Below are 27,833 nucleotides of genomic sequence, written 5' to 3'. Positions count from 1 at the left end.
GAAATCAAACCTGGTTCCTCCAGATTAGAATACACCTGCTCTGAACCACTACGCCACTTCTTCCCTCCGTTGCTCCAAATTAAAGTTCAATTAAACAATTTAGAATTGTGTACTCCACTTGAACATCCCTGGAGAGCCGCAGGTTGCAGACCCCTGGCCTAGGGAGTCTCCTCAGTGGTGGGATCCAAAAATTTTAGTAACAGGTTCCCATGGTGGTGGGATTCAAACAGTGGGGTAGCGCCAATGGGGCGTGGCCAGGGGCGTGACAGGGGCGTGGCCAGGCATTCTGGGGGCGGGGCATTAATAATTTCTCTATTGCCTTAAAGAGCTTACTTTTAGCAAAAGTTCCTAAATTTTGGATGGTATCTTTCTATCCGTAGATTCTGAGCTCATTGCCATAGCAAGTCCCTATACGTCTCCTACCTTATACAGAAACAGCTACTTCTCCCTCCTAATTGACTGCCTGTCAAATGCTTAATACTTTCAAATGCTTGTTTTGTTTCTAGAAATCAAAGAGAAGGATGCACCTTAAACAAGGAACTTCACATTATTTCTAAAACAGCTTATTGTAGGGAGGGTATCCCATTTTCTACCGTAGCTAACCAGCCAGCAGGGAATTTGTATTTTGTGGACCTAGTGGGATTTCTAGCGGAAGAAGCAGACCCAATTAGTAACCCAACCCCTCTTGGCACACACAAATGGTTAGTAAGCCACTCTAAGAGACTGGGTAGGGAACCTGCTGGATCCCACCTCTGAGTCTCCTTCTTTGGAGATTTTTAAACAGAGGCTGGGGGGCCATCTATCAGAAGTGCTTTGACTGTGTGTTTCACCATATGCCATTGCAGGGGGTTGGACTGGATGGCCCTTGGGGTCTCTTCCTACTCCACGATTCTAGCATTCATGCATAAGTCTCCACTTCTCCCTTTTAATGCTTATGAGAACCCTGGGAGGTTGGTCAGGCTAGGTGTATTTCGTAGCCACAGTGTAAAGTGGCTGATAAAAGATTACTAAACACTAGGCCACGAGTGACCCACAACTGGTAGCAAAACCACAGTGTTCTGGAAGGTGACTATTTATTGCTTGGTGGAAGCCGCACCAACTGTAGCACAGACTCCGTGGCTGCGTGCCACTTTTGTCCAGAATGTCTTGTCATTCCTCAGGCTCCAGAGCTCAGCGTTGGAAGAAGTTTCCGTCACTCATTTGGATTATTCCTTCAGTGCTTCATTTTTTAAAAAAGAGAGAGGCGAAGCCCCAAACCTGCGAGCTCTGGCACCAAACAAAGCCCAGGCATGGGTGGGGTTGTGCTTTCTCAGCAGTGAAGAGGTGGCACTCAGCACATGCTCCAGAGTACTCTTTGCTTGATGACTTCTTTGGTTCTAGGGCTGAGCCACACCTCTGCTTACAAAGAGGAAAGGATCAGCCCAGGTTCCACAAAACTAAAATCCACATATAAATAATGGAAGGTCTCCATGTCCCAAATTCCTCTGTGTCTTCGATCTTTGTTCCCATGCTAATGTAGTCCAGCTCCCAGATGGGAAGACGCCTTGCTAGAAGCCGTAAGAGCGGCTCCTACTTAGAGTCCCCAGGGGATACTTTCTTTTGCGACAATAAAGAGCCAGTATCTTCTTGAGACTCCTCAAATTGAAACTTCTAAGGCTGCCCAAAAGTAAAAGAAAGGCCACAGTGTTCCTATCCACGCCCCCAAAAATAATAAACAGTCCTGTTTTATTAAATTAATTCCTTTAAAAAAATGCAAGGCCTTAAAACGTAACAAGTCTTTAAAAATAACCTAAAGCCATGGTGGCGAACCTTTGGCACTCCAGATGTTATGGACTACAATTGGCCATGCTGGCAGGGGCTGATGGGAATTGTAGTCCATAACATCTGGAGTGCCAAAGGTTCGCCACCACTGACCTAAAGCGATAGAGGGTCCGCTCTGCCTGTGTGTTGGACTCTCCGTCTTGTGATGCCATAAAGTGCTAACCGGCGCCGGGCTTTCCCTCCCACGTCCCTGGGTGGGCCACTTCTGCCACGCTCCTGCGGCTCATTCGAGGTTCTCCAGGCCCAGTTCGTCCAACTCTGTGTATTGCTTGACCTCGTGGTCCAGCAAGGACTGGGTGCGTCGGAATGTGGCAGCGATCTGATCGAAGGTGCGCCCTCGCGTCTCAGGCACCTTGAGGAAGGTGAAGCCCAAGAAGATCAGGAGGAGGACGGCAAAGAGGAGGAAGACGTAGGGGCCGCAGGCGTCCTGCAGGGAGAAGAGGAAGGGTGAGCCGCCGCGCAAGCCCCTGAGCCTCAGCAATGGTTTTCCCCCACAGCAGATTTACTTCCGTCAGGTCTTTCTCCCTGGTTGGGACCCAAAGCAGTTAACATCCCAAAGCAGAGGGAGGGAGTTTATAGACCTGCATCCTAGCAGATCCCAGTCCAAAGGACCAGAGGCATTTCCTCCCATTTGTTAGGCCAAAATTAGGCAGTTGCCCAGGAGGCCACCTTAACAGGGGCACCAAAAATGCAGAATTAGGATTTTTTGAATTTTTCAAGTCTTTCCATTTTTTTGGCCTGCAGGGGGCGCAGTTTTTAGGCTAGCTTGGCACCCAGAAATTTTAGGGATTTTTTCAGGAGACTATCCTAATAGTATCACCCCAGAGTTTTAGTAAAAGTTGGTTTTAGAGAGTCCAAAGTTGCCAGATTCCCATAGGAAATTATCCCCGTCCCCATTTATTTCCAATGGGGGCTACACCTTTGAGGGTCCATAGCATTTGGCCCCCGTTAAACTTCATAGGCTCTAGGTAGTATATATCATCAATGAGAGACTCATGAAGATGCAGGTGCACAATTTAACTGCTATCTTAATCTAGTGCACCCCTGACCCAACTAGGCACACCCTAAATTTCTCCAGATTCTCATACCGATCCACTTGCTTCCTGCACCAAAGCTAGCGTTTTCTTTCTTTCTTGTATTCTTTCAATGCCTAATAAAGGTTATTGTTGTTGTGGTGGGGGGGGGGGCATCAAACTCAGGTTTTGCCCAGGGCTCCAGTTTGCCTAGGAACGCCACTGCTACAGGGACTTTGTAGCTGCATACACACAGGCTAGGAGTAAAACTAGCCAAGAAGAGATAGATCTGTTCCCTGGGGAACCACACTTGGTAGAGTTCTCTTGTGCAAGCCCGGCTGCAGAGAAGAGCAGAGATGCAAAAGCTACACTTTTTGTGAATGGTCTCTTGGTGTCAATGGGGCTTATGCAGGAAATCTCCCTTTCTGTCCTGTGTTTGTTAATGCCAGAGGGAGAGAGCTTATTCAGTGGTGGGATCCAAAAATTTTAGTAACAGGTTCCCATGGTGGTGGGATTCCAACAGTGGGGTTGAGCCAATGGGGCTGGGTGGAAGACACGGCAAGGGGTGTGGCCGGGCATTTCAAGAGAGGCAGGGCATTGTGTAGATTTCTATTACTGTAAAAAGCTCTGCCTGTAAAAACTAAAGTTCCCCTTGGCTTCCAGCTAAGGTATCTTTCTATCCATAAAGATTTAAAACTCCATTCCTAGCAAGTCCTATCGTCTACTGCCAACAGAGACAACTACTTCTCCTCTAATTGACTGCCTGTCAAATACTTCATACTTTCAAATACTTAATTTTGTTTCTAGAAATCAAAAGAAGGATACTTTCCTTAAACAAGGAACTTTACCTTATTTCTAAAACATGTTTTTAAAACAGCCCAACAGGGAGAATTATCCCGTTTTCTACCTTCGCTCACCAGCCACATAGGAAACAACAGGACTTATGATTTGTGGACCGAATGGGATTTCTAACGGAAAAGCGGACCCAAATAGTAACCCCCTCTCGGCACACACAAATAATTAGTAACCCACTCTCGGGAACTGGTGAGAACCTGCTGGATCCCACCTCTGGTCATATTGCCAAAAATTTAGAGTGGGGTGCAGGAGGCACGATACTTCCCCCCCGCCCCCCCGGCTTTGAAAACTCATTTCCAAATTTCGTTGGTTTGTTGGCAGAAGAGAGTCACTTTCAGTCTGCTGACCCCCATGTAAGGCTGCCAACCTCCAGCCCCCACCTGGAGGTTGGATATCCCAGCAGGGGTCTGCAACCTGTGGTTCTCCAGATATTCATGGACTACATATCCAATTGGCCATGCTGACAGGGGCTGATGGGAATTGTAGTCCATGAACATCTGGAGAGCCGCAGGTTGCAGACTCCTGTCCCAGAACAATGGCAACATTCCAACCCCTGTGCTAGCCTTTTGTTTCTCACTAGCTTCAGTGGTGGCGAACCTTTGGCACTCTAGATGTTATGGTCTACAGTTCCCATCAGCCCCTGCCAGCATGGCCAATTGGCTGTGCTGGCAGGGGCTGATGGGAATTGTAGTCCATAACATCTGGAGTGCCAAAGGTTCGCCACCACGGGGGTAGAAGTTCGGCCCACACAAGCAGGCTTTCCCCACCATTCATTCAGGGATGTTTTAAAGAGGAACAGAAGAGGAAGAATTTGGATTTATTTCCCCCCTTTCTCTCCTGTAAGGAGACTCAAAGGGGCTTACAATCTCCTTTCCTCGTCCCCCCTCCACGACAAACACCCTGTGAGGTGGGTGGGGCTGAGAGAGCTCCAAAGAACTGGGACTAGCCCAAGGTCACCCAGCTGGCATGTGTTGGAGTACACAAGCTAATCTGGCTCACCAGATAAGCCTCCGCAGCTCAAGTGGGAGAGTGAGGACTCAAACCCGGTTCTCCAGATTAGAGTGCACCTGCTCTTAACCACTACACCAACCCTCTTATTTTAACTTATTTTATTTAAAACATTTGTCAGTCGCCTTTCTCTCTTGCTCAACCCAAAGTGGTTTCCAGTACAAATAAAACAACAATACCTTAAAAAAAATTAAATTATGGGACTGATAAAAGTAACAGATTAAAAAGCCCAGTTAGGACAGGAACAAACAAAAGCCAAATGAATTAAAATTGCAAGCCCTAAACCCAACCTTCTTCAACTACCTCCTGAAGAGGGAGGGGGGGCAGCTGCACATTCCTTGGGAGGTTGGTCCCATAATCATGGGGCCGCCACAGAGAAGGCCCTCTTTCACGCACCCACGAAACAAATGTTTTATTCGGCGGCACAGACAGGAGTTCCAAACTTACTTCCCAGTCAAGGGGAAATGGTCCGTGAGATCCCCTGCTCCCTAGCCATGTAGGGCTTTAAAGGACAAAAACCAGCAATTGGTCTGTTTGCTTTTTTAACTTAGCGAGCGTTTCTCCCACGGCCGTGTTTGGTCTGGCATTCCGTTCCAGGAGTCACGCAGGCCGCCATGCTCCAGGGCATCCATACACATTCCTGCACACACACACCCGGCCGCCTGCCTCCCTCCCTCCCTCCCTCCCGTCCCGTGCCAGCGAGGGATACGTACAGCGATCGACTGGAAGCTCATGCCGATGATGAAGTTGCAGGTCCAGTTGGCGAATCCGGCCACGGCCATGGCGGCTGGGCGGGGCCCCTGGCTGAAGAGCTCGGCCACGATGAACCACGGGATGGGCCCCGGCCCGATCTCGAAGAACGCCACAAAGCCGAAGATGGCCACCATGCTGAGATAGCTCATGGCGGGCACTTTCTCCTGTGTGGCGGAACGAGGTGGTTAATTGCGCGGCAGAGAAAATGCTGACTTGGAGGCCCCGCAGAGACCGGACGTGGGGAAATTTTATTCCTGCCTTTTTGCTACTGGGGGTCCAGGGCAGCTGACACAGAAGATGGATCCTTATCGAAGGACGTACAAAAGATTCTGGGGCAAGTGGACGGCTTTCCCGCTTGTTCAATGCCAATGTGCCCAGGCGGCAGCCTTCACCACCAGATGTACATGCAGAGGTGGGATCCAGCAGGTTCTCACAGGTTCCCGAGAGTAGGTTACTACTTATTTGTGTGTGCCGAGAGGGGGTTACTAATGGGTGATTTTGCCACGTGATTTTTGCCTGAGTTAGGCCCCTCCTCTCAGCAGCAGCGCGCAGAACTTGGAGCAGTCTAGCAGGAGGTGCACCGGCGTGTGTGGCAGCCTGCGCCTGCGTGCATTCGTTTCCCGCCCAAGGACCGGCGCAGCGGCTGCGTCCTTGCCACAGCCCTGCCCAGGAATGCCGCGCCCCCGGAATGCCCGGCCACGCCCACGTCGTGCCCCGCCCAGCCCCATTGGCGCTATGCCACAGTTTGAATCCCACCACCATGGGAACCTGTTACTAAAATTTTTGGATCCCACCACTGCGCACATGGGCAAGGTGAGCACATAATGGGCTATGTTTGAGGCATGACAGTAGAAGAAGAGTTGGATTTATATCCCCCCTTTCTCTCCTGCAGGAGACTCAAAGGGGCTTACAACCTCCTTTCCCTTCCCCCCCCCCACAACAACAAACACCCTGTGAGGTGGGTGGGCCTGAGAGAGCTCTGAAGAGCTGTGACTAGCCCAAGGTCACCCAGCTGGCATGTGTGGGAGTGCACAGGCTAATCTGAATTCCCCAGATAAGCCTCCACAGCTCAGGTGGGCAGAGCTGGGAATCAAACCGGGTTCCTCCAGATTAGATACACAAGCTCTTAACCTCCTACGCCACTGCTGAAGAAGAGTTTGGATTTATATCCCCCCTTTCTCTCCTGTAAGGAGACTCAAATGGGCTTACAATCTCCTCTCCCTCCCCACTGTGAGGTGCGCGGGGCTGAGAGAGCTCCGAAGAACTGTGACTCGCCCCAAGTCACCTAGCTGGCGTGTGCTGGAGTCCACTAGTTAATCTGGTTCCCCAGATAAGCCTCCGCAGCTCAAGTGGCAGAGGGGGGAATCAAACCCGGTCCTCCAGATTAAAGGTGACCCAGCTGGCGTGTGTTGGGAGTGTGCAAGCTAATTTGGTTCCCCAGAAAAGCCTCCACAGCTCAAGTGGCAGAGCGGGGAGTCAAACCCGATTCTCCAGATTAGAGCACACCTGCTCTAAACCACTACACCGCATAGGAGACATGTAACAAAGGAAGCCGGGAAAACATTGTCCCCCAGGGTGACACTTTAGACCATCAAATTAGGCTGATTTCAGGGTAAACAGGAAAAACCGCCACTCCCACCATGGAACTCCAGAGAACATGGGGGGGGGAGGGGAGAGGGCCTGGCCAAAATTTCAGAGTGGGCTAGATCAGGAGCCTCTAATCCATAAAACTCATGGGCGGAGGGATCTTGAATTTTGTGCTTCTTTTTTTTTGCCCCTAGCAGGGAAGGAACATTTCTTTCTTAATTCTTGTTTACTCCATGCTGCGGTTTTAAGAATAGTTGGTAAAAAGTGCAGTCAAGTTGCAACCTATTTATGTAGTGTGACCAGACGTCCCGCTTTTGGCGGGACAGTCCCGCTTTTGATTAATTTGTCCCACGTCCCGCGGGGTTTTTTAAATGTCCCGATTTTTGGAAGGCTGCCGCACTGCCTTCTGGGGCGCTCCCCTGTTTCCCGCCCTGTGACAGGGTGGGAAACGGGAGTGCCCCAGAAGGCAGTGCGGCAGCCTTCCAAAAATCGGGACTTCCGGGGCGCTCCCCTGTGACAGGGCGGGAAACGGGAGCGCCCCAGAAGGCAGTGCAGCAGCGCGGGAGGCTGCCACACTGCCAAACCCGTTTCACGCCCTGTCACGGGGGAGTGCCCCAGAAGTCAGCATGCTCCTGCGGCTGCCCGCTTAAAAAAGGTGAAAATCTGGTCACCTTATATTTATGGGAACCCCTTGGGTTTCAAGGACAGAGGCATTCAAAGGTGGTTTCCTATGGTGTGCCTCTGCGTAGCAACCAAATACTAACCAGGGCCGGCCGGTCTTAGCTTCCTAGATCTGAGGATACATTCAGCAATCGACTGAAAGCTCAGACCCATGATCAGATGGTGATTTTGTGTATTGCTGATTTTGTGGTTTGATCTAATTAGCCCGGGCACTGTTTTCAACTTTTAAACTAGGGGTGTTTTGTGCCGAAACAGTTTTTATGTTGTGTAATTCTGCTTGTACGTTGCCCCCGAGCCAGACCTGGGAGTGGCGATAAATAAATCAAATCAAATCGACAGACAGACAGACACGATTGGGGGTAGTCTAGGCCAGTGGTGGTGAACCTATGGCACTCCAGATGTTCATGGACTACAATTCCCATCAGCCCCTGCCAGCATGGGCTGGTGGGAATTGTAGTCCATGAACATTTGAAGTGCCATAGGTTCACCACCACTGGTCTAGGCCATTCAGTGACTGGGAGAGACATCTGGGGTCTGGGAGTTTTATCATTTGGAAGGAGTGGGATATATATATGACACCTTTCGCCCCTTGGCTGTCAACAGCCATTGCAATCGTGGGGAGGAAGAGAAGGACGACCTGGAGTCCCAGTTGTCTTCCATTTAGCCCCAAAAGTTCTGAACGCCCCTCCCAATCTGCAGGTTGCCCAAGGGAGGGTGGAGGGTGCTGTGTGGCTCTGGTTCAAAACCCCTTGTCCTTTGCCCAGGTACGCACCTGCAAGGCGAGGGCCAAAGTCATCAGGATGGCGCAGACAAACATTCCCGCCAGGCCCAGCATATGCAGCGTGCGTCTCCCCGCCCGCTCCACCAAGAACAGCTGGAGAGGAAGAAAGAGGGAGGGGGAAGAAACCAGTGGCAGAGAAGATACCGTTCCCTGTGTTTCTACGTTTCCACAGAGTGACCACTTTGACCAACCCTCGCAATGTGTAGCGAGACACCATTTCTGCCACCTGATTTCTTGTATTGATATGTATTTTGGGATACTGGTTTTAATTTGTGGTTTGTCTTTGTAAATTGTTTATTTATATAGTTTTAAAGTGTATTGTGCACCGCCCAGAGTCCTTTGGGAATGGGTGGTGTATCAAATCCGATGGATGGATGGATGGATGGATGGATGGATGGATGGATGGATGGATGGATGGATGGATGGATGGATGGATGGATGGATGGATGGATGGATGGAGAGTGAGATGGAGAGAGAGAGAGAGAGATGGATGGATGAATGGAGAGAGATGGAGAGAGAAATGGAGAGAGAGAGATAGGGATGGATGGATGGATGGATGGATGGAGAGAGAGATGGAGAGAGAGATGGATGGATGGATGATGGATGGGTGGAGAGGTGGATGGGTGGAGAGGTGGATGGGTGGAGAGGTGGATAGAGAGATGGGAGAGAGATGGAGAGAGATAGGGATGGATGGATGGATAGATAGATAGATAACCACAGAAGGGCACCAGAGGGCACGTGCAGTGGTTGGTGGAACTGAAGGAGCAGCCCCTGTCCACGTGGGGAGGGGGGGCGGTGAGCATACGTTGGGTCCAGCAATGCTTACCGAAATGATGGTGAAAACCGTGTTGATCGCTCCGGCTCCAATGGTGGCGTAGATAGGGCTCTCCACCCCGGCCTTCGTGAAGATGTCGGTCGAGTAATAGAATATCTGAGGGCGAGACGGTGGTCATCAGGGAGGGGCTCCTCCGTCACACACACACACACACACCCCGCTGCCTCCTGGTTGCCCACAGCCTGACTCACAGCATTGATGCCGGACAGCTGCTGGGAGAGCTGCAACACCACGGCTATCAGCAGGGGCTGGCGGTACATGCGGGAGCGGAAGAGCTCCAGGATGGAGACCTTGCGCTCCAGGTCCATGCGCCGCTTCTCCTCCTTCATCTCGTTCAGGGCGGCGCTCACGTCCGCACAGCCCGTCAGCCTCTTGAGACCTGGGGTGGGGTGAAGCAAGCCTTTATTGGCATAAACAGTACAACAATAATAAAAACAGATTAAAAAGCATATACAATACAGGATATACGTGTTAGGACGAAGGAAATCTACTGGCATTTAGTAATTTCCAGGAGGAAGTCTGCCTCTATCATACAGAGAGAAGGATCAGGATTGTCCAACAAGTAGTGTAATCTAATTAAATCGGGGAGATCGGGGAGATGTAAAGGAGTGAGATTCACATACTTGGATCTGATTTCCTTGAATCTGAGACAGTGAAGTAATTGGTGGGCCAGAGATTCAACTGAGCCATTGTTACACGGGCACAATCTTTTAGTCTTTTCTTGCTTATTAAATCTGCCATGTAACAAGGCAGAAGGCATAACATTAAACCTGGCAAGCATTATGGCTGTCCTTTGAACAGGGTTTATTAAGCAATACAGGTAGTGTGCCAAGTGGCCCCGTTCAAATGGGAGAGAAAAATACAGGGGGGAGCACGTTTTCTTGGCTGCGGTCATTAGGGTAGAGAACTCTCTATCCAATAGTTGACCTTTTAATTTCCTATAAGCTTCTGAATAGGACAAAGGGCAAAGTGAATCCACTGACAGTCCAATAGAGGCCATTTTTTCTTCAATTATGGAAAACCCGGGGTTGGAATGGGTGTCAGAGAGCAGACGGTGGACCAGGGAATTACAGTCCGAGAGAAAATGAATTCGCAGCCACCTGGGGTGGGGGGCAGGACACAGAGGCGCTGCTGAGTGTGTTGGGGAGGGGGCGGCTCAGGAAAGGGGAAGTCTGAGGAGCAGGGGGGCTGAGCCAAAATCACAAAAAAAACCCAGTCAGAAGAACAAATTTATTTTACAAAATTAATTAAACCCCCAAACAGACACTAAATGGCTGCCGAGGGCCACAAACAGGAGCTAAACTGAGCAAAAAAAGGTAGAGAAGTAGAAGACGACGACGAAGAGTTTGGATTTACACCCCACCTTTGTCTCCTGCAAGGAGACTCAAGGTGGCTGACAAGCTCTTTTCCCTTCCTCTCCCCTTAAGAGGTAGGTGGGGCTGAGAGAGATCTGAGAGAACTGTGACTAGCCCAAGGTCACCCGGCAGGAATGTAGGAGTGCGCAAACACATCTGGTTCACCAGATAAGCCTTTGCCACGCAAGTGGAGGAGTGGGGAATCAAACCCAGTTCTCCAGATTAGAATCCACCTGCTCTTAACCACCACACCCCGCTGGCTCCCAGCAAGAAGAAGAAGAAGAAGAGTTTGGATTTATATCCCCCCTTTCTCTCCTGCAGGAGACTCAAAGGGGCTGACAATCTCCTTGCCCTTCCCCCCCCTCACAACAAACACCCTGTGAGGTGGGTGGGGCTGAGAGAGCTCCGAGAAGCTGTGACTAGCCCAAGGTCACCCAGCTGGCGTGTGTGGGAGTGCCCAGGCTAATCTGAATTCCCCAGAGAAGCCTCCACAGCTCAGGCGGCAGAGCTGGGAATCAAACCCGGTTCCTCCAGATTAGATACACGAGCTCTTAACCTCCTACGGGAGGGGAGGAATAGAGCCATCCCTGTCTGCATGGGGAATGAGATGGCCAGAATCTTCCCTGACCTTCGGCCAGCAAAGGAGGACAAAGGATTGGAGGTGGACAACGGAAGTCAAGAAAAGGAGGCGGATCAGCGGCAGGCAGCCATTGGTGGGGCAGGCGCTTACTTTCTTTGGCCTTGGACTCCTTGTTGCGGATGATGTAGAGGTAGCGAGGGCTCTCTGGGCAGAAGGGGAAGAGCAGCAGCTGGAGGGCCGAAGGTACCACGGTCAGGCCCATCAGGAGGGGCCACAAGACGTCGGTGCCCAGGAGGGAACTCAGGCCAAACACCTGCAGAGAGAGAGAGAGGTGGGTGGGTGGGAATTGAGCCCTAGGCCAGTGGTGGCGAACCTATGGCACGGATGCCAGAGATGGCACTCAGAGCCCTCTCTGTGGGCACGCGCAAACAGAGTCGTCGTCCCCTGCCACACACATGGCTGCCTGCCGCTGAGAGAGCTCCGAGAAGCTGTGACTAGCCCAAGGTCACCCAGCTGGCGTGTGTGGGAGTGCCCAGGCTAATCTGAATTCCCCAGATAAGCCTCCACAGCTCAGGCGGCAAAGCTGGGAATCAAACCCGGTTCCTCCAGATTAGATACACGAGCTCTTAACTTCCTATGGCAGCAGCACCCACTAGGGTTGCCAACTCCAGCTTGGAAAATTCCTGGAAATTTTGGAATGGGGAGGGAGGAGTTTGGGGGGGGCAGCAGGGTGTGATGTCAGAGAGCCCCCCCCCACCCCACAGGAGCCCTTTCCTGCAAGAGAAGTGATTTCGATCGTCTGAAGATCAGCTGTAATTCCAACAGATCTCTGGGCTCCACCTGGAGGTTGGGAACCCGAAGCCCTCCACAGAATTCTAGCGTGGTTTTGGGAAGCAGCAGGTGTGGGGACTGGGGGGCAGCATTCCTCTTTACCTGGGCAATCAGGATCCCGGTGACGATGGCCAGCTGGTGCAGCGTGCCCAGCGCCCCCCGCAGGTTGGTGGGGGAGATTTCGCCCACGTACATGGGGACGAGGCCGGAAGCGAAACCTGGAAGGGAAGGAAAAGGGGTCACCGGGATGTCTGTCAGATCACTCCACGGCAGCTGGTCATGTGAGGGGGGTGAAGAATCACCCCCCACACCCCACCACTTGGCCTGGCCCCGCCAGGCTGCTCCCGCCAGCTAAGGTAAGTGGAGCGCAGGAGGGGCACAGGGGGGCGCCCAGAGCAGGTGTTGCCCCAGGCGCCATTCCCCACCCCCCCGAAGTCTCTGGTCCTGGAGTCGCCAGCGGTGCTCTTCAAATCACCTATTGTACGCTTCTGAACAGGACATTAGGTAGAGTGATTCAATAGGCAGGCCGATGGAGGAGGAGGAGGAGGAAGAGGAAGAGAGGAGGAAGAGAGGAGGAGGAGGAGGAGGGGTAGTTTGGATTTATATCCCCCCTTTCTCTCCTGCAGGAGACTCAAAGGGGCTGACAATCTCCTTGCCCTTTCCCCCTCACAACAAACACCCTGTGAGGTGGGTGGGGCTGAGAGAGCTCCGAGAAGCTGTGACTAGCCCAAGGTCACCCAGCTGGCGTGTGTGGGAGTACACAGGCTAATCTGAATTCCCCAGATAAGCCTCCACAGCTCAGGCGGCAGAGCTGGGAATCAAACCCGGTTCCTCCAGATTAGGTACACGAGCTCTTAACCTCCTACGCCACTGGAAATAATCTTTCTCTCGACTAGAGAAAACCAGGGGTTAGCCTGCGTGTCCTGTAGCGTCAGTGAGACAAGGGAGCGTTCGGATGGCAGGTAGTGAAGGCGGAGCCAAAATCTAAAGGCTCTAAGCCAAGCATTATGTTCCAGAGTGTTTTGCCCCAGTTCTAGACACAGGGCTGCGTAAGGGACGCGGTTTGGAACTCCCATTACTTGGTGGGAAAACTTGGATTGGGGGACATTCAGAGCTCGGTTCACTGCTTGGATCCAGATGGGGACCCCATAGAGTAGTTGGGATTCAACCTTCAAGGTGCTGGTGTTGACCTTTAAGGCCATTCGCGGCCTGGGACCATCGTATCTTCGAGACCGCATTACCCCATATGTCCCCGCGCGGCCTCTCCGATCGGCGGAGGCCAATCTACTGGTGGTCCCTGGCCCCTCGGTGATGCGGCTGGCCTCCACACGGGCCAGGACCTTCACGGCCTTGGCCCCGGCCTGGTGGAACGCTCTTCCTCCAGCTGTCCGGGCCCTGCGGGACCTTGGGGAGTTCCGCAGGGCCTGTAAGACGGAGCTGTTCCGCCGGGCCTTTGGAGGAACCAGCCGCTAATGGTGCCCCTTCCTTGGCCCCTAACATCTGGGCCACTAATCACCTAATGAGACTCGCCATGCCTCCCTTTTCCGTGGGGAGGGAGGGACTTTATATTATTGGAATGCTGGACGCCACCTTAAATTTCAATTTCAATTTTTGAGCTTTTATACTTGGAATAAGAACTGAACATTTTTATCGCTGCTTTTAAATGTTTATCTATTTTACATTGTATTTTATATGCTGTGCACCGCCCAGAGCCCTTCGGGGATGGGGCGGTATAAAAATCTAATAAAATAAATAAATAAATAAATAAACCTTTGCATTGAAGATCCTCAATGCAGCCGGAACAAAATGAGTGCCCTCTGCTATGAAAGAATCGAAGGATTCCAGAGATACCAGGGGAGGACAGAGTGAGCGCTGCCTTTTGGCTTCAAATCACCACCTTCCCCCCCCCCCCCCCCTCCCCCGCCCCCCCCCCCCCCCCCCCCCCCCCCCCAACAACACCTGCCATCCTTCGGTTACCTGAGAACATCCCAATGAGGAAACGTCCCACGATCATCATCTCGTAGGACTTCCCGACCTGCGCCAAACCCATCAGTGCCCCGCCCATGAAGGCCAGGCCGTTGTTGACAATCATTGCCTTCTTCCTAGAAGGGGAGAGAAACCACGTGCGGTGTGTGGGTGTGTGTTAAGCTCGGTCGGAAGGCCTTCATGCCATGTTTTTAGGTCAGCATGGCCAAGGACTGGCACCCGTCTTCTGTTTACGTGGCACAACAGGGGACTTACCTGCCCAGCCATTCTGAGACGATGCCCACCATGAAGGAGGAGATCATGCCCCCGATGGAGAAGATGGCGACGGACAAGGACCAGAGTGTGGTGAGGGTGCCAGGGTCGATGGGCGTGGGCGCCTCCTCGCCCTGGCGCTCCATCCATGTGGCATTGTAGCTCTGTTCAATGATCTGGGGGGAAAGGACAGCAAGAGAACCAACTTAGCAGGAAATCAACTTGGGCAGCCTCGAGCAAGAACCTTGGCTCCTCCCAGCAAAGTCAGAGAAAAAAAATATCTGCCCATGTTCAGAGACACCCCACATCTGCAAAGAGGCCCCAGAGTTAAGGACAGAAGAGTCCTGCTGGATCAGTCCAATAGTTCATCTAAACTAGCAGTGGTGTAGTGGCTAAGAGCAGTGCAGTGCCTAAGAGCAGGTGCACTCTGATCTGGAGGAACCGGGTTTGATTCCCAGCTCTGCCGCTTGAGCTGTGGAGGCTTACCTGGGGAATTCAGATTAGCCTGTACACTCCCACACATGCCAGCTGGGTGACCTTGGGCTAGTCACAGCTTCTGGGAGCTCTCTCAGCCCCACCTACCTCACAGGGTGTTTGTTGTGAGGGGGAAGGGCAAGGAGATTGTCAGCCCCTTTCAGTCTCCTACAGGAGAGAAAGGGGAGATATAAATCCAAACTACTACTCCTCCTCTTCCTCCTCTTCCTCCTCTTCCTCCTCCTCCTCCTCCTTCTTCTTCTTCTTCTTCTTCTTCATCTTCTTCTTCCTTTCTTTCTTTCTTTCTTTCTCACTGTGGCCAACAAGATGCCTGCAGAAACTTGGCTCTGGATCAGACCAAAAATCCACTCCGTTCAGCACCTCCTTTGGTCCACCAGATCCCTACAGACTAATATTCAGAGATGCATCATTTCTGAACATGGAGACTCCATTTAGCCGAAGAGAAGAAGAAGAGTTTGGATTTATATCCCCCCTTTCTCTCCTGTAAGGAGACTCAAAGGGGCTGACCATCTCTTCTCCCTTCCCACTGGGAGGTGCGCGGGGCTGAGAGAGCTCCGAAGAACTGTGACTCGCCCCAGGTCACCCAACTGGCATGTGCTGGAGTCCACTAGCTAATCTGGTTCCCCAGATAAGCCTCCGCAGCTCAAGTGGCAGAGGGGGGAATCAAACCAGGTCATCCAGATTAGAGTGCACCTGCTCTTAACCACTACGCCTCTCTGGCTCTCTGGCCACTTAGCTAGCCACTGAGGGACCTCTTCACCAGGAATTGTGTAATCCCTTTGGAAAGACATTTAAGTGGGAGCCGTCAAGACATCCTGCAGCTAAGAGATTATTATCCGTTGTGCACTGCCTCCAGACACCCCCAGAACGAGCAGGGTATGGAGGCCAAAACCCATTTTCTTTGTTACCACCTCACCTCCAGGAAGAGGTAAACTTGCACTGGATGTGGAGGTTCTTTTTAGCAATCAGGGGATCTCTCCTTACAAGTGGACCACCCAGCCTGGAGACTTTGCCCTCTCTCCTTTTGGGGCATCCACCTACCTTCTGAGGGGCATTAATGACACCAATATTATATCCAAACTGCAAGGATCCCAAGACGGCTGTGAACACCGACAAGATCAAGGTGGAGGTCAGCTTGCTCCCACGATCCTCCAAGTCCTCCTGCAAAAGTCCAGAAACAGGCATGAAAGGGGCTGCTCTGTCTCTTATTGCCAGCAAATGAACGCAATATATATGTGTGTCTCTTTTGTTATTAGAACAGCATGAAGAACACTATAAGTTTCAGAGCTGACTGGGAACAATATTAACAGAGAGATCCAGCACCTTTCGAGAGATCCAGCTTGGCAATAGAACACATGAAAGGAATCTGGGAATCTTAGTAGAAGACAAGCTGAAAAGGAGCCCACGGTGTGATGCAGCAGCTAAGAAAGCCAATGTGATTCTGAGCTGCATCAATAGGAGTCTAATGTCTAGATTAAGGGACGTGGTAGTACCACTGTATTCTGCATTGGTCAGACCTCACCTGGATGGATACAACAATTCAAAAAGGATATTAACAAGCTGGAATGGATCCAGAGGAGGGTGACCACAATAGTCAAAGGTCTGCAATTGACGCCCTACGAGGAGAGACTTAGGGAGCTGGGGATGTTTAGTTTGGTGACGAGAAGGTTAAGGAGGGACATGATAGCCATGTGTAAATATTTGAAGGGATGTCCGGTTGAAGAGGGAGAAAGCTTGTATTCAAACTATGAGAAACAGGTTCTTCCTAAACATTAGGAAGAACTTCCTGACGGTAAGAGCTGTTTGAAAGTGGAATAGAGGTTTTCAAACAGAGGTTGGACGGCCATCTGTCGGGAATGCTTTGGTTGTGTCTTCCTGCACAGCAGGGGGTTGGACTGGGCGGCCCTTGTGGTCTCTTCCAACTCTATGACTCTATGACTCTATGAAATGACTCTATGACTCTATGAAATGTAGGCAAGGAAACAACACAACAACTTATCTTGTTCCCATGTGCATTTTTAGCCTAGTTCCTCCTGCATCCTTTAGATGAAAGCAGCAACAGGCTGGGAATAGCACATACCTTGCTAAACCACAATGCCACAACGATGCTGCAAAGCTCCAGTGTGGGTGTTGGGCATACAGCAACAGTCTTATGTGGTCTCTTCATGGGGCATATTAAATCACAATTTTCGTGGCCCATTTGTCTGTGGTGGTCATTCCCCCATGGGGTAGGGCTTGGAGAGAGGGGTCTTTAAAAATGAGCAATTAACATGCTGTTATAAAGTTATAACCATCGGTCCAGTGGTGGGATCCAAAAATTTTAGTGTTCCCATGGTGGTGGGATTCAAACTGTGGCGTGGCGCCAGTGGGGCTGGGCGTGGCACGACGGGGGCATGGCCAGGCATTCCGGGGGTGGGGCATTGCTGGGCGGGGCTGTGGCAAGGACGCAGCCACTGCGCCGGTCCTTGGGCGGGAAACGAGTGCACGCAGGCGCAGGCTGCCACGCACGCCGGTGCACCTCCTGCTAGACTGCTTCCAGTTCTGCGCGCTACTGCTGAGAGGAGGGGCGTAACTAAGGCAAAAATGACCAATTAGCAACCCCCTCTCGGCACACACAAATAATTAGTAACCCACTCTCGGGAACCTGTGAGAACCTGCTGGATCCCACCTCTGCATTGGTCTCTCCACTTTTGTGAATTCTCAGCTTTCATTTGTTCATAAGCCAATCTTTTGCCCCTTTTCACTGTGAAGACGTAACTAGAGGAGTTAGAGGCTTCCCTTTAAAAAAATGAAAACTGGAAATTTACAGAACCTGATAGATTGTTGTCACATTATAAGAATATCTCAATTGCTGGTTCTCGGGGGTGGGGGGGGGGATTAAAAAGCCATCCAGTGCCTTGGGGGAAATGGCTGCTGCAGGGAACGGGGGGCAGGGCAAATGGCGCAGATGTGGGGCAGGGCAGCCTGGTTTTAGCTATGCTCTTTCTCAAAATCACAGCCATGCAAAGAAGGGGAGGGATTACAGAAAAGGCAAGGGAAACATGGAGATACAGGAAAGCACCGCAAAGCGGAGGAGGAGGAGGAGGAGGAGGAAGGCAAGGGAAACATGGAGATATAGGAAAGCACCGCAAAGCTTTGAAGAAGAAGAAGAAGAGGAAGAGGAAGAGGAGGCCCAACAGATTGATTTATTCCAGAGATGTGTCTGCCACCTCTCCAGACCTAAAGGCAGCTGCAAGATGAACCAATAAAACAAAACCCTCTGAACAGGCCAATAAAAATGAGCCGATAAACAAACCGCCCAATAATATAAGTCAATAAATGTGCCGGACGTTAATGAGGTAGCCCACCACCACCACAACCCAATCTCCAGGAACTTCCTGACCTGGAGTTGGCGACCCACCTTGGTAGAAGCCTTCTGCCCATTTTCTTTGCAGTTTCCTTTTTTTTAAACATGGCAGGGAAACCCGAGGAAGGGAAAAGGGGAGGAGAGCTTTGGAAACTAGGTTGGGTAGCAACAGTGAGCGAGCGTGGCGGCATGCAAATCGGCAGCCTCCTGCCCGTCCCTGAGCCGCATGTGGGCGAGGCACGTTGACAAGCCCTGCCAATGCCCAGGCTGGCAAGAGAAGTGTCAATATTTAAGGATGGCATTATCAAAGGCATGGCAACCCTTCCCTCCTCCCAGGCCCCACCTCCGTCCCCACAATGCACAGAAGAAGCCAGACAGATGCAAGCCGGGAAGGGTGCCCCAAAAGGCAGCCTGGTATTTTCATAGAATCACAGGATCCTAGAGTTGGAAGAGACCCCCAAGGGCCATCCAGTCCAACCCCCTGTCGTGCAGGAACGCACAATCAAAACACTCCTGACTTATGTTCATCCAGCCTCTGTTTACAAACCTCCAAAGAAGGAGACTCCACCACTCTCTGAGGCAGTGAATTCCACTGTCAAACAGTCAGGAAGTTCTTCCTAATGTTTAGGTGGAATCTCTTTTCCTGCACCTTGAATCCATGACTCCGTGTCCTAGTCTCTGAGGCAGCAGAAAACCAGCTTGCTCCCTCACCAACGTGACATCCCTACAAATATTTAAACATAGCTGCCTTGTCCCCCCGGACAAAACTTCTCCAGACTAAACGCCTCTCCTCGTAGGGCAGGGATTCCAGACCTTTTACTATTTTGGTCGCCCTCCTCTGGGCCTGTTCCAGCTCATCAAAATCCTTCTTAAAATCTGACTTCAGTTCCAGTCCACTTTTATCAGGAAAGATCTCATTTAAGGGTGGGGGGAAGAGACCCCCGATTTCTCTCCATCCGCAAAGGAGTGAAGCATTTCAGCCAAATCAACAGCGCCGGGATGAAGGTCTCGGGTGAAGGTCGGCCACCATCCAAGTTCCCAGGACAGCGAGAAATGCTACAACCCAGAGGCAGATGTCCAGCTTTACACCACCGTGCACGGGCCTCGTGTCCAACGCACTTCTTGTGCAAAACCTTGGAAGTCTCACCCGAAAGGAACCCTGAAGGTCGAACGTCATCTCGGGCCGGAGGAGAAGAAATGCTGCAAGAGGCAGCCACAACGGCCTCGCCCTGACGCACGTTTCCTGCACCACAGGGCCCCTTGTGAAACTCCCTGCGTGCAGGTAACGCCATGCCTGCAGGCCTGGCAGGAGGCGTTGGAATGAAACGCTTCCAGACCCGGCACGACGCGGGAGGGGAGCTTGGGGTCGCCCGCCTTCGCAGGACTGTTGTTCAGAGGACGTTTGGAGGTCAAAGAAGGCCCCAAAGCGGTTGTGCAAAACGTGAGGAAAATCTGCCTGAATTATGCTGGCTGGCCTGGCACAGACATGGCGGCTTGTGGGGTTTCCCCCATGCTTCCGTTGGCACCCGGCGCAACGTGCAAGCAGTTTGGACGCCTCTGCGTTGCCCCCTCTTCCTGTCCCTGAACCGCTCCTCGCTTCTCTTTGACTACCAGCTTCTGCATTTCTGCACAGAGAGAGCACCCGTTTTGCAGTTTCATTGTTACTCTGCCCAGGCTTCCGGTGCGCTGCCTGGCATGCCCAGACGGGCACCGTCCTTGCAACAGATCGATAGAAACGTGCCATCGCTTCTTTGCCTTCTCTAGTAAAGGGAAGGGGATCTCTGTCCCAGCAGCCAACATGTGCGCCCCCCCCCCCACATGTATGCCCTCAGAGGGCGGCACAGCATCCCTGCATTTTGGCCCTCCCCACCCCAAACTCAGCTGCATCCCCGGGCTTATCACAAACATCTTTTCTCTGCCCAAACTGCTCACAGGGGACTCTTTTGTCTGCCCAGGATTAGAACTCACAGACAGGCGGGAGAGGGGTGGGGAAATGTCACCTACCTTTCGGCCAGGTACCATCCTGAGCTGGCTAGCGACAAAGGGCAGCGCTGAGAGAGCAACCCAGGGCTGTCCCGCCTTCTGCCTTTAGCTGGTATGTTGGGCGAGGCCCCATTTCCTAGGAAGGCCTCGTAGGGAGGGGCAGCCAGAAGGGAACGCTGCCTGCCGCGGGAAGGGAGAGCCACAGGAGCCGAGGCTGTGCTGCCTAGTGGACTGCAGCGGCTTGCCAGGCAGAAATTCACCAGGTGGAGCTCTCTGCCAGCATGAGGGAAACCTTCACCTATTGAACGTGAAGCAACTGACCACAGGAGAACCCTGCTGGAGTCGTACCGACGGGCTCGGCCAGGATCGGGGCCCGGGGGGCTCTGCCGCCAGGGGGCTGCAGACCAGGGGGCTCGGATGCCTGAATTCTTTGGAGGACACCTGTGGCTGCCGTAGCCACCATACCTGGCTTCTCAGAAGGTGGCAGTATGGATCGGGACCAGGAGATGGCTCCAGCAGGGGAATGCTGAGGGACCTGTTCCTTTCCTTGCAACTGGGACCCTGTGGAATGACCACGGCTAGGGAAACCGGGGGGGGGGGGGGGCCCTTTGTTTCTAGCAGCATGGCGGGGTTCCACCCCCCCCCAGGCCGGGGGGGGGGCGGGGGGGGGGGGGGGGGGGGGGGGGGGGGGGGGCTCTTTGTTTCTAGCAGCATGGCTGGATTCCACCACCCCCCAGGCCAGGGGGACGGCTAATTGGCGTGACGATGGGAGCAGAAAAGGACCATATTAGGGGATGATTCTTGAGCAGAGAAGCCTCAGGAATGTAAATAGGGGAAGGGTTTGATCTCCCCGGCTGCCCTCCGCAGCCCCACACTGTGGGACAGGAAGGCCTGTGAAAGCAGCCCGGGGGGCACTTTGCCAGATGGGGGGGCGCCGGGGGGGGGGAAGTGTCAAGTAGGATAATTTGGTGACACAGCCCTGATCCAGAATTGCTTTGTGAAACGGCCTCAGGGACAGAACATTGCGGCGCAACCGGAGTGGGTTTCTGAGAACGTGCAAAGTGTTTTTGTCGAAAGGCCTGTGAGACTGGGGGTCAGAGGGTATGTTGACAAATCAGAGTCAGAGCTCTGGCGTTGCGCTTTTAAGAAATTCAGAAATTAACCGGGGGTGGGGGGGTGCGCGCAACGTTGCTGCAGCGCCTCTCCTTCGCTGAGTCATGCCTAGCCCTGCCCCTATTTTGCCTTCGGGAGAGTGACTCTTTCAAGGTGCGCCTCCATCACGTTCACACACACGGCAGAGTTCTTGGGCTTCAACCAGTGGTGGGATCCAAAAATTTTAGTAACAGGTTCCCATGGTGGTGGGATTCAAACAGTGGGGTAGCGCCAATGGGGCTGGGCGGGGCACGACAGGGGCGTGGCCGGGCATTCCGGGGCGGGGCATTAATAATTTCTCTGTTACTGTAAAAAACTCTTACTATAAAAAAAAAGTTCCTAATTTCCAGCTAGTATCTTTCTGTCCATAATTTAAACTCATTATAGCAAGTCCTATCGTCTACTGCCAACAGAACCAACTACTTCTCCTCTAATTGACTGCCTGTCAAATACTTCATACTTTCAAATACTTAATTTTGTTTCTAGAAATCAAAAGAAGGAGACTTTCCTTAAACAAGGAACTTTACCATATTTCTAAAACATGTTTTTAAAACAGGCCAACAGGGAGAATTATCCCGTTTTCTACCTTCGGTAATCAGCCACATAGGAAACAACAGGACTTTATGATTTTTGGACCTAATGGTATTTCTAACGGAAAAACAGACCCAATTAGTCACCCCCTCTCGGCACACACAAATAATTAGTAACCCACTCTCGGGAACTGGTGAGAACCTGCTGAATCCCACCTCTGGCTTCAACGTGCTAGAAATCTAAGTGTGTGGGGGCATCCCCCCCACGCACATCAATGTGCCCCCCATACCTGCCTCTCCAGTCAGCTAGCACTACAGAACTGAGTTGCAGCTCCTCTATAAATACCATCAAATCCCCTGTGTGTGTAGCCTCGAAAAGGAAAGGAAACGGCGAAGGAGGATTTCCTTAGAGCCCAGGGACGCCTCGAAGGGAGGAGCTGAGATCACAACCCTCCCAGCACAGAAGAATATACTTTAAATATAGCAGCGGGGGAAGGGGTGGGGAGTAAATATAGCTTCATTTATTTCCCTGCTTTATTTACACCCAGTTTTTCTCCCCAGTGGGGACCCAAAGTTGCTCGCATCATTCTGCGCTCCTCCATTTTACCTTCTCTAAAACCCTGCGAGGTAGGCATGGCCCAGAGTCTGTGTGACTGGCCCGAGGTCACCCAGCCAACTTGCATGATAGAGCTGGGACTTGAACCCAGGTCCTGAGATGACGTTCTAACCACTAGGCCACACTTTTTCGTGGTCCGGACACGGGTGTGGTCCGGACACGGAGGAATAGGACGGTCTCCCTCCGTCCCCTACTTTTTCCCAGGTCAGAACTGACCGACCCAGCAGCAGTGGCGTAGGAGGTTAAGAGCTCGTGTATCTAATCTGGAGGAACCGGGTTTGATTCCCAGCTCTGCCGCCTGAGCCGTGGAGGCTTCTCTGGGGAATTCAGATTGGCCTGTGCACTCCCACACACGCCAGCTGGGTGACCTTGGGCTAGTCACAGCTTCTCGGAGCTCTCTCAGCCCCACCCACCTCACAGGGTGTTTGTTGTGAGGGGGGGGAAGGGCAAGGAGATTGTCAGCCCCTTTGAGTCTCCTGCAGGGGAGAAAGGGGGGATATAAATCCAAACTCTTCTTCTTCTTCTTCCTACCCCCAAAAGGAAATAGTTTGCCTGACAGTGTGGGAATGGGGGGGAAATTACCTTGTTATATTTCTTTACAACAACCATGCAAGGTAGGGGTTATTATCTCTGCACTGAAGAGGGGGCTGAGGCTACGGCAGAGGGAAATTTGATAGTGATCTCTATTTCCCTGTCTCTGGAGAGGCAAAGGAATTGGTTGGAGAGTTCCTGACAAGTCAGGCAGAGTTCATTTCATTCTTGGCTGAGCGGGGGGCAGTGGAGAAGTGGGGGGGGGGGCACTGATTTGCCAGGAAATGTCTACTGAGGGCCCTGTCGTGGGCAGGGGGCAAGAGGGGCAGAATCACGTGCAGAGTGCCCTCCCCGATGCCCCGGCTGCCTGTCCCGTAGCATCCCCTGCCCGTCCCCCGCAAGATGCCAACAGTCAGAAGTTGTGTAACCAGATCCTGAAACTATCAGGGCTAAATGTGGAGGGGGCTCCCAAAGCTGCCATAGCAACGTGACCCCCTCCTCCAACATCTGTCAGTCAGCAAGAGGTCCGGCGCACAACACCTGTTCTTCCAGCACAGTGGCAGGCGGGCTGGGCAGGGGGGAGCGCAGAGCACAGTTTTCAAAATCTTTTCTTAAAGGGCCAGTTGCAAATATGGGAGGGGGGGATCTTGAGAAAGGACATGGACAAAATCGACTCAGTAAGGGCCGGTGGACCAGGCACTGCCGAGGGATCTGCTTCTGCAGCAGGGGAGATCCAGAGGGAATCCACTGCAGATCTGGATCTCAGACCTCCAACTGCCTCCCATCCTGAATTATTATTATTGGCCGCCCTTACAGAAGATTAAGGGGTCTAAATGAAGAAGAAGAAGAAGAAGAAGAAGAAGAAGAAGAAGAAGAAGAAGAAGAAGAAGAAGAGGAGGAGGAGGAGGAGGAGGAGGAGGAGGAAGAGTTTGGATTTATATCCCCCCCTTTCTCTCCTGCAGGAGACTCAAAGGGGCTTACAATCTCCTTGCCCTTCCCCCCTCACAACAAACACCCTGTGAGGTAGGTGGGGCTGAGAGAACTCCGAGAAGCTGTGACTAGCCCAAGGTCACCCAGCTGGAGTGTGTGGGAGTGCACAGGCTAATCCGAATTCCCCAGATAAGCCTCCACAGCTCAGGCGGCAGAGCTGGGAATCAAACCCGGTTCCTCCAGATTAGATACACGAGGTCTTAACCTCCTATGCCACTGCTGCTTATTATTATGGGTCGCCTTACAGAAGATTAAGGGGTCTAAATGAAGAGGAAGAAGAAGAAGAAGAAGAAGAAGAAGAAGAAGAAGAAGAAGAAGAAGAAGAAGAAGAAGAAGAAGAAGAAGAAGAAGAAGAAGAAGAAGAAGAAGAAGAAGAAGAAGAAGAGGAGGAGGAGGAGGAGGAGGAGGAGGAGGAGGAGGAGGAGGAGGAGGAGGAGTTTGGATTTATACCCCACCTTTCTCTCCTGTAAGGAGACTCAAGGTGGCTGACAAGCTCCTTTCCCTTCCTCTCCCCACAACAGACACCTCGTGAGGCAGGTGGGGCTGAGAGAGTTCTGAGAGAACTGTGACTGGCCCAACGTCACCCAGCAGGAATTCAGGAGTGCGGAAACACATCTGGTTCACCAGATAAGCCTCTGCCCCTCAGGTGGAGGAGCAGGGAATCAAACCTGGTTCTCCAGATTAGAATCCACCGGCTCTTAACCACCACATGCTGTGTTTACCATCGCTGTAGATGGACTCGTCTATTCTAGGCAGGCCTCTCAGGGGTTTCAGAGTTCTTCACAGCTCTATTTTCTTTTCTTTTTTTAATCCTCAAAGGAAAATGAGGCCAAGTCACCCAGCCACACACAAGGTCACCTTCCTGTCACAGTAATGTCATTCAGGCTGTGATTAAGCAAAAAACAAATGTCTCTCTGAGCACACACAGTGTGCATTTCCCTCACCAAAGTCCTCCCCCGCACCTCCAGGCTCTGACTTTTCAGATCGGATGTTACGATTTCCAGGCAAGAAGCTTTTTCTGACTGGCAGAAAGAGCGGCAGCACTCAAAACACCGTCAAATTGCACCCAAACCACCTGGGCAAAGGAGTGCCTCAAAAAAGCAAAGCAAAACGAGGGAATCTTACAGACTCTCAGGGGCCACCGTCGAAAAGGACCTGTGGTGCAGTGGCCAGGGTTCAAATGACACATTATGTGTTTTTGTAACCTCAAGAACCAGCCGTGGGTGGATTGAGATTGGAACAATGCTGCTAGAACAGGGATCTGCAACCTGTGGCTGTCCAATTGGCCATGCTGGCAGGGGCTGGTGGGAATTGTAGTTCATGAACATCTGGAGAGCCACAGGTTGCAGCCCCCTGCGCTAGAAGAAGAGTGGTATGGGAGCAGGGGGCGTTCCCTACCATTTTCCCAAGCAGAAACGGGCCTTCTACTGGGTGGCAATTTGTGTCATTTAGAGCAGAGTTCGTTCCCTACCGGTCAGATGGCACTAAAAGTTTTAAAGTTTTGTATTGTTTTAATTGGGGCTATTCGATTTGTTTTATTGTCTTGTTATATTGCTGCTATACACCGCTCTGAGCCCTTCGTGTGTAGGGCGGTTTATCAAATCGAATTATTAATAATAATAATAATAGAGAAATAATAGATGATGATGATGATAATAGATAATAGATAATAGATAATAGATAATAGATAATGATAGAGAAAACATGTTTGGATCATAGATGTTGCTGTGCCAGTTGACAGCAGGGTAGAGGACAAAAAGCTGGAAAAGATCACAAAATACAAGGACCTACAAATTGAAGTTGAACGATTGTGGCAAAAAAGAACAACAATAATCCCACTAGTAGTCGGTGCTCTAGGAGGAATCCCAAGAAATCTTGGAAAACATCTGGAAAGCCTAAACTTGGACAGAACATCAGTCCACCTGCTGCAGAAAGCAGCACTTCTAGGAACTGCACACATTCTACGCAAATACCTCTAATATCCTAGGTCCTTGGGAAGGACTCGATATTCAGAGATGAATTCCAGACACTTGTGCTGTGTTGTTATGTGTATAATAATAATAATAATAATAATAATAATAATAATAATAATAATAATAATACTTGAAAGGGTGGACAACTGAAATGCAAAGTCCTTCGCCTCTGAATCACTTCTGTGACTCAGTTCAGGCTGTCATTGAAGGAGTCATGGCCTCCATTTCTGTGTTCAGTGTAGGGATGCCAGCTTCCAGGCAGGGCCTGGAGATTCGTATTTTGCTGACTTAAACAGGGCAGCACTGAAAGGAAACAGGGGGGGGGGGCTGTGAATCCCTCCCCTGGCCATGCGACACCCCTCGGTTCCACGTGCATTCGTTCTCCATGTTTCCTGCACGAGATGTGGGCAGCAGTGGCTGGCGCAACCAGTGGGCACACACACACGGCCAGGCTGAAGGGGTGTCTTCCCTGCATAGGTGTGTCTGCTGGGTCACACAGTCCCTCGGCCACATGACACAACCGAAGGGACAGGCTGCACCACCGGGTATTAATAGGTGCTTGCGTGACCCGAGGCAAAAGTCAAGCCTGCCTGCCCAGTTCGAGTCCTGCAGGGGGTTTAAAGAGCCCTGGGCGCCCTGCAGGGTTGCCCCCAGCACCCCGCAGAGCGGCTGACCCCGTTGACCTTTGGCCCTACGCAACAGGCACCCCCATGCCCTTGGCCCTTCCCACCCTCAGCCCCAGGTTACCTCCTCTCCGCTGATCTGCTGGAACCCAGTCGGCATCTCTGGCGGGCGGGTGGCGGATTCGAATCCTGGTGGCAAAGGCTGTGCTGGAGGGGCAGATCTCTTGGCTTTCTTCTGGACCCAGAAATCCCAAATGGAGGGCAAATGAGCTCCTTAGAAGGACAGACTCCTCTGGCTTGGAAGGGGGAAGGGAAGAAAGGCGGCTGGACCCAGGAAGGGAGGAAGGAGGCAGAAGGAGGGAAGGAGGGGGGAGAAGGAAAGAAAGCGGCTCAGAAAAGAACAGAGGAAGGGAAGAGAAGAGCGATCGAGCCCAGGGGTCGCTCCAAGGGCTTCTTCTTCGGGGGCGCCGCTGTCCAGCAACCGGAGCCAGCGAGGGCGCCTCTGGCCGGTCGGGGCCGAGGTCAGCCGGTTCTCCCGCGGCGGGACCGGGCGGGCTGGACAGGGGCCCAGCCCCGCCCCGCCGCCTCCCATTGGCTGCTCTTCACCTGCCGGCTCTCTGCCTGTTTCCCCCCCCACCCCCCGGGCTCGTGGGTCCTCCTGGGCGGGCCAGGGTGGGCGAGGCAGCCCCCTCCAGCCGTGGCTGCTTCCCCCTCGCCCCTCGCCCCGTTCTTCGCCGGCCGCTTGGCGCCTCGAGAGCGGGAGGGGGCTCGGACCCTCCGCCCCAAATGGGGACTCCTCCGGCCCCCTGCGCAGGCAACTCCCCAGCAACAGCTCTTCAGAGATAGACTGCCTCTGGACGCAGAGGCTCTAACTTCACCGGCTTGGCTAACAGCCGTCGCTGGACTTCAGCTCCCGGAATGGGTCCCGTCCCCTTTGAAAGCCATGGAAGCCGCTGACCGGCCGGGGGTCTAGTGGCAGGGAGTTCCGCAGGGTTCTGCCTCCTCCGGGCTTTCCAACTGCTCCCGTCTTCCGCTCACGTGCCGAACGGAAAATGTTCACACTGGGACAGTCATTCGCCCACAGATCAGAACCGCAACAGAACAGAAGAAGAAAATAGGACTCTCTTGGCGCTGTTAGCTGTCTCTTAGCGCGTTTTTGTCGCGTTTTTGTCGCTTTTGGCGCGTTGCCTCTTTATAACCCCCTTTCTGCTCGCTGCTACGCTTGTGCAGTTTTTCGTTTGCAGTGTTTTCTCCTC

At 52.3% G+C, this 27,833-nt stretch overlaps 1 protein-coding gene across 3 annotated transcripts; it reads right to left on the bottom strand.

The window, feature by feature from the left end:
• Positions 1–1,056: 1,056 nt before the first annotated feature.
• SLC2A4 (solute carrier family 2 member 4) lies at positions 1,057–27,132 on the bottom strand. 3 transcript variants are annotated; one of them, XM_048518039.1, is made up of 12 exons: positions 26,702–27,132; positions 15,875–15,994; positions 14,342–14,514; positions 14,078–14,202; positions 12,203–12,318; positions 11,420–11,582; positions 9,526–9,713; positions 9,326–9,430; positions 8,491–8,592; positions 5,411–5,614; positions 1,915–2,248; positions 1,057–1,809 (listed from the first exon to the last, which is right to left on the bottom strand). In XM_048518039.1, the coding sequence occupies exons 1-11, from the start codon at positions 26,735–26,737 to the stop codon at positions 2,045–2,047; spliced, it is 1,536 nt and encodes a 511-aa protein (XP_048373996.1). In that variant the 5' UTR covers positions 26,738–27,132; the 3' UTR covers positions 1,057–1,809; positions 1,915–2,044. The 3 variants fall into 3 exon arrangements, with proteins under 3 accessions (XP_048373996.1, XP_048373995.1, XP_048373997.1); XM_048518038.1 differs by lacking the exon at positions 26,702–27,132 and adding an exon at positions 20,628–20,793; XM_048518040.1 differs by lacking the exon at positions 26,702–27,132 and adding an exon at positions 20,184–20,593.
• Positions 27,133–27,833: the final 701 nt, after the last annotated feature.

Source organism: Sphaerodactylus townsendi, linkage group LG15 (genome assembly GCF_021028975.2).
Source record: "Sphaerodactylus townsendi isolate TG3544 linkage group LG15, MPM_Stown_v2.3, whole genome shotgun sequence".
Classification (NCBI taxonomy): domain Eukaryota; kingdom Metazoa; phylum Chordata; class Lepidosauria; order Squamata; family Sphaerodactylidae; genus Sphaerodactylus; species Sphaerodactylus townsendi.
Note: the sequence above shows the minus strand (reverse complement) of the source record. Positions and strands in the feature narration are given on the sequence as shown.

Excerpts from the sequence above, each read along its gene's own strand:
- SLC2A4 (XM_048518038.1), bottom strand. The coding sequence starts at position 20,786 with ATGCTGCTAGAAACAAAGGGCCCCCCCCCCCCCCCGGTTTCCCTAGCC. Across the intron at positions 11,583-12,202 it reads CCGGGATCCTGATTGCCCAG|GTGTTTGGCCTGAGTTCCCT; the intron begins GTAAAGAGGAAT and ends CTCTCTCTGCAG. Across the intron at positions 8,593-9,325 it reads CGGTTTTCACCATCATTTCG|CTGTTCTTGGTGGAGCGGGC; the intron begins GTAAGCATTGCT and ends CTTCCTCTCCAG.